Source organism: Octopus bimaculoides, chromosome 5 (assembly GCF_001194135.2).
Source record: "Octopus bimaculoides isolate UCB-OBI-ISO-001 chromosome 5, ASM119413v2, whole genome shotgun sequence".
NCBI classification, from domain to species: domain Eukaryota; kingdom Metazoa; phylum Mollusca; class Cephalopoda; order Octopoda; family Octopodidae; genus Octopus; species Octopus bimaculoides.
In genome coordinates this window covers 50,903,466-50,914,048 of record NC_068985.1, presented here as the reverse complement: position 1 = coordinate 50,914,048, position 10,583 = coordinate 50,903,466, and the positions used below count along the sequence as shown (strand labels likewise).

Sequence of the window (10,583 nt, the reverse complement as noted above, 5' to 3'; positions counted from 1 at the left end):
ACACACACACACACACACACACACACACACACACACACACACAGTCTCATGATCATTTTGTTAAGAAGTCCATTTTAAAGCCTTGTGATTACAGAATCATTCTCAGTGTATAGCACTGTGTGCAAGTATCTTTTGTAGTCTTAAGCTGACCAATGCATTGTAATTGAAAATGGTAGGCAGAGATTAGGCAGAAGCCTGTTATTTATATTTGTATGTTTGTTTGGCTCTTAATGTGGATGTTAAAGACTGAGAGCAGATGACGGAAAAATCAATTGGTTTAGAAATGATGAAATGATCTATGATGGTTGTAAAGCATTTGAAATCTGAAGAATTGAATGCTTCCTCTTTGAAGCAAATGTTTCGTAAGCAGGACTCAATCCCAGACACCTTCCTGCCTGAAAATGTCTGTAACATCTATACTAGGGTCTGTTTGCATAAAGTTGGACTTGCTACTCATATGAGATCTCATGATGGCATTTACTAATTGAAGAGGTAGCCTTCTGTAAAGAAGTGGCAGTCACCATGTGTGTTTGTGTTTTCTCATTTGTATCATATATTGTTTACATTCTTAGTGTGATGTGTCACCACTAATGCAACTTGCAATAAAATCATGTTTGGGGTTTCAATGCTTGGTTGTGCAAAAGACAGGAACATAATATCTTACTTGTAAAACAAATAAGGGTTGGTGACATGAAAGGTATTCTGTCATAGAAACTGCCTCAACAAGTCTCTCATTTAATTTCTGAATCCATGCTAGTGTGTTAAAAGTGAACATACAAATGACAAAGTTATAACATATATTCACGCCCCACTCTCATACAGTAATCCCTCGCCATATTGTGGTTCACCTATCGCGGTTTATTATTTAAGCTTACGTCAATTCCTCCATGGTGTTGTTTTGCATTTATAATAAAATAAATATGTACAAATAGAAATAATAAAAAAATATATACAGTACAGTACTGTTTCTACTTTGCGGATTTTCACCTATCGCGGGGGGGTTGGGGTTGGAATGTAACACCCATGATAGTTGAGGAATTACTGTATATATATGTGTGTATATATATGTGTGTGTGTATATATATATATATATATATATATGTATATACACACACACATACATACATACAAGTGCAAACATGATTGTGCAGGTGCAGCTAAAACGTTTGCTTCACAACCGCATGGTTTTGAGTTCAATTCCATTGCATTGTACTTTGGGTGTCTTTTACTGTAGTCCTGGGCTGACCAAATGAATTGGGAGTGGATTTGGTAGATGGAAACTTTAAGAAGTCTGTTGTGTGTATGTGTGTGGTTGTGTCTCCTTTTCTTGACCTTGACACTTGCTTACTGAGTGTAAATAGTCAGCTTCATACAGAAATAGTGGAAACATGTCCATCTATTGAGCTGGTCATGTTTGAAGGATTAGGGCAATTGTTACCTTGTTTAGAAGAAGGTTTAGGGCTGGTGGTAGGAAGCACATCCAGTCCTAGTAAATCTGCCTCCATAAATTTTGTTTGACCCATGCAAACCTGGAAAATGGATGTCAAAAAATGATGATGGTGATTGTTGTGTGTGTACACACACATACACACACACGCACATGCACATATACATAACATTGGTCTTCCATACTGAGTGGGTTTGATGGGATTTTAATTCAGCATCTTTTTTCTTGGCTTCTTTCTTCTGTGAAGCAAAATACTTTAGAGGTGATCTCTCTTGACTTCTTCCTCATCCCTGTGTCTCCTTTGGTTTGCTTCTGCTATGATATCTAACATACCCCACATTTTTATTTAACTTGCTGCATCCATTCACACCACATATCGAAACTTGTACATCTCTCTCTTTGCAAACAACTCTCAATGCATTCAGAACTTAGTTGCTTTCTTAGTTTATTCTCTGCTATTTTCAAAGGTCAGCCCTGCACATCTGTTATGTTACATTAAGGTAATCCTGTACAAGTATTTCAGATCTATATTCATAGTCAAGAGTTACTTGGACACAATATCATACTTATCATAACCTTAACCAACTTTTTTTTAGTCTTTCTCTGTAATTTTTAATGGTTTAGTCAGAATATGAAGGGCAACACACATGACCTGAGACTTGTAAGAGGAAATAAAGTTATCCTCAAACTAGAGATGTAGCCTGAATGCTTGCTACAGAGTAAACACTTAACCCTTTTGTTATCGTATTTATTTTGAGATGCTCTGTGTTTCTTTCAATTAATTTTTAAAGCTAGTGTTAGAAACATAAATTGTGACTTAGGTTTGGTGGAAGATTTTAATTCAAAACTTATGAAAACAAGACATTTGTACTACAGAGCCAGAGCTGGTTTCAGCCGGGTTGGTACCGAAAAGGTTAATTGCACTCAAAAGTCAGGTAGTCATAGTGTTAAACAAGGTAACTGATTAAACTTATCGTTCACAATGAGAATGATCCTTCCAAATGGCTTCCATACAATTCCCATCTATCAAATTTCACTAATCAGACTTTGTTCAGACCAAATCTATTGATTGGAGGCACTTGCCTAAACATGTTTTGTAGTTCAACCACATTGTTGCAAAGTGAACTTATTAACCACACAGCCATTGAATAAGGAAGTGTTAAATAGCAAGGCTTTCTTGAAGTTTAAGGAAATTCTTTATGAATCATATGAGAATACTCATATATTTACATTTATCATTTTGGTTTGTTGTGGTATTTAGCTCAGAATACTTTTGATTTTTATATTTTTGTATCTACTTTTATTTATGTTTCCATAGTTTATACAGTTTTTTTTTAACAAGTGGTGATTACATGTTATTTGCATATAATATGAAGATATTCTATAGAACAAAATGTTAAAACACTCTGTTTTAATATTTTTTAATATTCTAGTCCACCATTTGATATTTTATTTAATTTTTATTTATCAGAATTCCAGCTAAACTGCGAATGATTATAATCAAATTTTGCTGAAATAATTATAAAAGAAAATATATTTCATGTAAAATATTGCTGTAATGTTGATATTGAATGTCTTTTTATTTTTGCTATGCCTTCTTAATAAATATTTTTCTGATTTTTCCAGACACTTGGTCGTCAGGATGGTGCCCCAATGGATTGGGTAATTGAGGATACAATTGGTAACTGGTGGCGACCAAACTTTGAACCCCCACAAGTATGTAGACATCTTATGATTTCCTGTTATTTGGATTATTTCCTGTCATCTCTTTTGTTTCTGAAATAATTATGATTATTGAGAAGACATGTTTTAATTTAATTCTGTTTCATTCAATTTCTACAGCTTTTACTATTTTATTATTCTTGGTGTTGAACAAAACAACTCTTTCATTTTCTATTAAGATATTGTTTCAGGAACATGCTAAAACAAGTTTGGTTGAGTAAAACCATATTATGTTTTTATATATATGATGATATATATAATTTGAGTTCTCTTGTGATACCCATTATGTTGGTAAACTAAATACCAGTAATATCCTGGTGTTGATTCAGTTGCTTGTACTTCTTGATTGCCCATCTGTAGGTGTTTACTGAAGTTATGAGTCCAACTATAAAAAGACCAATATTTAAGCAAAGTACTGAATGTTTTCCTTTTTAGAAACTATATCCTATAGCAGTCAAACAAGCATCAGTTCATTTCAAATGTTAGCAAGGGCTGTGCCCAAAGCATATTAAGGCTTTTGTTTTCTGTATTACTTGTATTCAAATTAGTTACAGTAGTACTGATATTGGGACTAGAAGCACTAATTAAAGAGATACAGTAAGAAACTGATGGTTCTAACTGATTAGTTATTGCCATTGAAAACAATTTAGCCTGTGTAACATGTTTACTTCACCTACTTGAAACACCAGCAAAATACCCCTCAAATCATATCCTATTATCATTGGACAATATAGTCTTAAATATACAAAAAGATTGGATGGCTACAGCCAGAAAGCTTTTTGTAAAGTTTGCACAATCAGGCCTGACTTGAGGCTAAACAATAACTTGTTAGTAGTGGTTTGTATTAGTGATAAAAAGAGACCAGCCATCAAGTAGCTATTTTAAAGAACCAAAGAATACTTCTCTGTAAGAAGAAATTAATTGCTGTAATTCAGATCTTAGGTTTTTGACAAACAGAATATTGTTAGCCTGAACTTTATTTTGTGAAATATCCATGAAGGATACATTTTGTTTAATTTTTTTCTGTTTTTAGTATCCTTATGTACCAGCTCACATAACAAAACCCAAAGAACACAAAAGACTATTTTTAGTTCAACTTCCTGAAAAAGGTAAGTAGATTTGGTCTTGCTACTCTGTTATCATTTTATAGTGTATTCAGATAATTATTAGACTGTATGTGGATGACATATTGAAGATGTTAAGTAAGTTTTAATGTTTGAAAAGTATGGCTTGGTCTCTGGCATTTGAATTTCCAGTAATGATGTTAAATATCTAACAAACAATAGAATTGGTCTTTTCTGCAAGTCATATTCCTCAAGTTTGACATACCTTAACAGAAAATAGTTTCAAACATCACATTCTGTAACAAAGGATAGACTGATATATAAAACTGCTTTCCACAGTTAAAAGTAATGAAATTTTGAATGGATATATCTGCTATCACAGTAAAATGGTTAAGATTTATCTAGATTTCACAATGGCAGCTGGCACTTGTCAACTTCACAAAAAGGATGTGTTAACTGTAATATTTTTTAATGGCATAGTCAGAGGAAGAATGGCAATATCCAAGACCCTTTTGAGGGCAGCTGTGACTGTGGGGAGGAAGGGTAAAAGTTATCCTTAGACTAGAGATCTGGTCCAAATACTTGCAACAGTAGGTGCTGTCAGAACCTGGTGGCAGTAGGAAATCAGGTGAGAAATTGTCTGTCACCTTGGAGCAAGAATGGTCCACCTGATAGGCCTCCATACTGTTTCCAGCTACCAAATTTTATTCACAAGGTTTTGGTCATCTCAAGGCTGTAGCAGGAGACACTTGTCTGAAGTGTTGCATTGTGGGATTGAAACCAATTGTAAAACATATTCTCAAGCACTCAATCATTCCCACATCTAAACATTTGATAAAAACAGCCTAATAGCCTTTAATGTTTAACAGAAACCAGTATGATACAATTTGGTCTTCATGAAATGAAATATTACTGAAGAAGTGAAAGAAGTATTTAGGATTAACATCATATTTTGATAATAATTTGGTGTTTGGTTATGTGCTCATCATAATCTTATCTAACTAGAGTTTATAATCATAGTTATCTGTAAAAGCTATGTAGCATGCTCAGTGAAACAGCTTAAGTTTGAAGCTTAGAAAAGTAGGTGGACTGTACTGGTAAAGAATGTAATAAAAATCTTTCTGGTGCTTAAATTTTGAAACCTTTGCAGTCTGTTCATGTATCAACAGGTAAATGGATGCAGGAATGGCTGTGTGATATAGAATTTCATCATGCAACCATGTGTTTCTGGGTTCAATTTCACTGTGCTCCACTTTGCTTGTGTGTCTTCCGCTATAGTCTCAAGTTGACCAGTACTTTGTAAAGTGACTTTGATAGATGGAAATGATGTTCAGGTACCTGTTGTGTACGTGTGAGTATGCCTATATGCTTATATCTTTTGCCAATGGAAGGATGTGAACATGAGCAAATGAATGAATTTCACCAATGTTCCCTTATCACCCTTGCTGTCAGAAATGTAATGAAATTGTGATTAGTTTATTGGAGACCTGTAACCAATCATGCATTTTGTTTACAGATTGTGATATCAAATATAAAACAATTAAATATGTATTAAGTGTAATGATATTTCAGATATACTAACAGTGCAACTGTGAGCTGTAACTTGATGTATTGTTAAAGTAAGTGGAAATTACTAGAAAGACACCTTGTGTAAGTGTAGGGCTCAAAGGGATTGGTTACAGGTCTCCAATGAACTAATCACTGGTTCATTACATTTCTGACAGCAAGGGGTGATAAGGGAACATTGGTGAAATACATTCATTTGCTCATGTTCACATCCTTCTTTAATATACATTAGCAAAAGATATAAGCATACAGGCATACTCACATGTACACAACAGGTACCTGAACAACATTTCCATCTATCAAAATATCAGTATGAATAATAGAATAATCTCAGTGACTCTGGTCCCATGGTTTGTTGGTAATTTTGTATATGAATTTATGTATTCCTAATAGAATTATTCCATATCCTCATAGTATTCCCAATAGAAATTATTCCATATTGTCATGGAATAGTTTCTGTTGACTGTGTCAGTACCGCCTGACTGGCCTTCGTGTGGATGACACGTAAAAGCACCCACTACACTCTCTGAGTGGTTGGCATTAGGAAGGGCATCCAGCTGTAGAAACTCTGCCAAATCAGATTGGAGCCTGGTGTAGCCATCTGGTTTCACCAGTCCTCAGTCAAATCGTCCAACCCATGCTAGCATGGAAAGCGGACGTTAAACGATGATGATGATGATGATGATGATGATTAGTCTGTGAGTATTTCACTTTCGTGCTTTCACAGTTTTCAAAACTATGATAACGGGATGAAAAAAAAAAATGTATCAGAAAGTCATTTTAAATTGTAACTTGAAACTGAAACATTTTTCATGTTATTTCTTTTAAGCTTTGTTTGCTGTGCCACGGAATTATAAACTTGTTGCTGCTCCTCTGTTTGAATTATATGACAATGCTGCTGGGTATGGCCCTATTATTTCCAGTCTACCTCAAGCTCTAAGTCGGTTAGTGTTTATTTTATTACCATTTTTGCTTTACCATTTCTATTATTACTGCTGCTGCTTCCTATTTGTTACTGTTTTATCTCCAAGCTGTATCAAGATCAATTTGATTTACTTGTATTTTCCTTCTCTATTGGATGGGTTGTTACGAGTTCTTGGTTGGTATACATAATGTGCTACTTGGTTTAGTACTAACTCTGGGCATTCAGATGATTTCAACAGAGTCCACTTCATTTCTGGCATTTGGCTTAGTTCGGTGGCCTTCCTCCCACCAGTCACTGAAGTCCTGAAAAAAGGCTATGTATGCTGCCTTTTATCCATTAAAAAACAGCCAAACAATGATTTTGTACTATTTTTTAATAGAATTGTTTTAGTTTCTGTTGCCTTTTGGGTGAATTTAACCAGTTTTACAATAGAATATTCTGCTTATTGAGAACACACAAATATAATTTGGTGTGCATTTTTGATGAAGATATTGAGCAAGTTGAAAATGTGTCACATATTAAGAGAATATATATTTCCAGAATGATCATAAAATACGAAGAAAAAATATATATGTAACATAAACAATTACCTGAACCTAAGGATTTGTAGATATGTCAACTGTACATCATCATCATCATCATCGTTTAACATCCGCTTTTCATGCTAGCATGGGTTGGACGGTTTGACTGAGGACTGGTGAACCAGGTGGCTACACCAGACTCCAATCTGATTTGGCAGAGTTTCTACAGCTGGATGCCCTTCCTAATGCCAACTACTCCGAGAGTGTAGTGGGTGCTTTTACATGCCACTGGCACAAAGGCCAGTCAGGCAATGGCCATGCTCGAAATGGTGTCTTTTACGTGTAACCTGCACAGGAGCCAGTCCAGCGGCACTGGCAACAACCTTACACGAATGTCTTTACACGTGCCACCGGCACAAGTTGGTAACGATCACGCTCAAATGGTGCTATTTACGTGCCACTGGCACGGGAGCCAGACAGCTGCTCTGGCAACGATTTTTTAATGTGCAAATGAAAAAAGAAAATACTCAGTATATGTAGTAGAGTTTAATCATTTCAAATTTATTTATTACTGTAGGCTCGGCTGTGGTTCAGATGTTTGCTTTACAATCATGGCCCATGAGTGAACTCAGAGATGGAAACTGGATGTGTGTGTGTGTGTGTATCTCTTACCCTTTGACAATTGATGTTGGTTTGTTTGTGTTCCTTATAATGTAGCGGTTAGCAAAAAGAGACCAATTGAGTAATCACTAGATTTAAAATAATTGCAGGTATCATCAAGGTGGTGCACCAGTATGGGTGCAGTGTAATGCCTGAAACAAATAAAAGAATGCTTCTACATGTCTTCCAAGTTTCTCATTCTTTAGAGCAATAATCTGTATTATTTAGAAGATGCAAATGAAATGTATATCCATTTGTTTCAAACTAACGCATTTTTATGTTTTGAACGAAGCAAACTGCAAGCAAAGAGCAGTGAAACAGTCTATGTAAATACACATACAAGTGGGCAAGTTTACAGAGGGGAGGTAATTGATTTAAACCTCTAGAATTACTTCCCTTATCTCTCGTGCGGTGAAGATGGGATGCAGGCAGATATTTTGAGGAACATTCATGTAGAAATATAGGAATGCTTCGCTTTACGGAAGTAATGCGTTCCAGAAAATCTGGCCGTAACGAGAAATCTCAGAATGTGAAATTAATTTTCATAATGATTTTCTTGTTATCAAGTGAGATTGCGTTCCTGCGGACATTTTTGAAATAAAATAAAGCACATGTAAACAACAGTGAACAGGCAAACACGATCACCTTTATACATGAAAATAACAATTTTTAAACACACAGAGTATAATATAGATACACAAAAACAATAACATTTAGGGAATTAAATAAGAATCGTAATATCATAAAAGTACGTTCTTACCACAAAATATGTTGACTACTTTGTGAAGATTGGTGGTAGAATGAGCGTTACTAAGATGATGAGGGACGGTATTTGCAATTAATTATCACCAACGTCAGTCTGAGAGGCTGAAAAACCTATCCAAAGTTGTTTGTTGTATATGATGCATCATCTCTTTGTACAGCTCAGTGTAGGAACTGAGTTCATTGTAAACTCCTCTTGTAATTTTTGTGTTACGTTCACGATTAGGATCATTATCATCAAAATCTGCAGACGCTTCTCTATGAATGCCAGCTGTTTAGCAATAATTTTTGTAATCAATTTAAGTGGTGTAGGTGGAACTTCTGTTGTCTCATCTGTATTCTCAGTTTGTTCTTTTTCTAACAGCATCAGCTCCTTGTTAGATAAACTTTCTCGCTGGGATACCAGAAACGCAATCACATCGTTCTCTATGACTTCTTCAATCCTACATCCTTTGCAAATGTTGCATTATCTTTCTGAATTTGATGCAGATTTTTTGCTTGAGGAAGACTTATAATATCACAGATACAGTCTAGCCATATATTTTACCAAACACTGTTAAAAGTTTCACTTCATCCCATGACTCAACTATATTATCCACAGCAACTATTATGTTGAATTTCTTCCAAAAATCTTTACTGTAGGTTTATTCTTCCTAACAATTGCTTTCATAAGTTGTTTGAAAGTTTTCTCAAACAATATGTCTTTGAAGTTAGCTATCTCAACTTGATCCATTGACTGGAGCAAAGAAGTTATATTCTTAGAGATATATTCTACTCTCACAGTATCGAAAAAGTAATCTATGTTCACTGGGTGGCTCAGTGCATCTCTATAAGAAGGAATGCTTTACTGGAAATATTGTCTGGCATTGTATCTTACTACAGTAGGACAAAAAACATTTGTAAATCACTCTTTGAAAAGGTTCTTAGTCATCCATGCCTTCTTATTTGAAGGCCAAATCAGAGACAGATTAAACTTTGTGTAACCTTTGAAAGCCCTTGGATTTTTGGAGTGATACAAGAGTAGGGGCTTGAATTTCTTATTACCACTGATATTTCCTTCAAAAGAAGCATCAGACAATTTTTGGAAGCATTAAATCCTGGTGCTGATTTTTCTTCTCAAGAAATTTAAGTTCTAGTAGGCATGTGCTTCCAGAAAAGTGCAGTGTCATCAACATTATATACTTCCTCTTGTGTAGTCACCTTCAATAACTGTTTTGTGAATAGGGAAAAATGACTAACCACTGTATATGTTTGTGAATATATGTGAGTGTGTATATATATATATATATATATATATATATATATATAAACACAATTTTCTTCTTTTCTCTTTCCCATTGACACTCCTTTCAGATACACAGACACACACAAACACACCCACACACACAAACACACAAAGACACACACACACACTCTCTCCTACTGGACAATGACACCAAAGATTCTTTTTGAAAAACAATTTTCTTCAAAACAAGGCCACCTGGTTTTGCCATTTCTTTAAAAGGCCAAGAATAAACTTATCATGAAAGAACTGACCAGCTATAAACACAATTTTCTTCTTTTCTCTTTCCCATTGACACTCCTTTCAGATACACAGGCACACACACATGCACGCACACAGACAAACACACCAACACAAAAACACACACTCTCTCTCTCTCTCACTTTTCCCTCCATTCCTCACCCTCTCTTACTATCCTATATATCTCTCTCTCCACCCCTACACACTCAATAAAACTATATAAAGAGACGGCATTCGCAAGGTGAAATCAAAAGTTTGAAAATCCTACAAGACTAGGTGAAAAGCGATTTATAAAACATGTAACATATTAATAAAAATCTGTAAATGTACAACCATCCAGATTTCTGAGTACCTTAATTTTTTTCTGTAATATAATTCCTGTACATCACCTCCA

General features: G+C 35.0%; 1 protein-coding gene across 2 annotated transcripts in view; it reads left to right on the top strand.

Annotated features, from left to right (window-relative positions):
• The window catches only part of LOC106875961 (cleavage and polyadenylation specificity factor subunit 5), an 84,849-nt gene that overhangs the window by 44,402 nt on the left and 29,864 nt on the right, over positions 1–10,583 (top strand). For both annotated transcript variants that reach the window (XM_052968380.1, XM_052968379.1), the window contains 3 exons: positions 3,074–3,163; positions 4,203–4,278; positions 6,629–6,743. In XM_052968380.1, the coding sequence (XP_052824340.1) occupies positions 3,074–3,163; positions 4,203–4,278; positions 6,629–6,743 (281 nt within the window). The remainder of the gene's footprint in view (positions 1–3,073; positions 3,164–4,202; positions 4,279–6,628; positions 6,744–10,583) is intronic.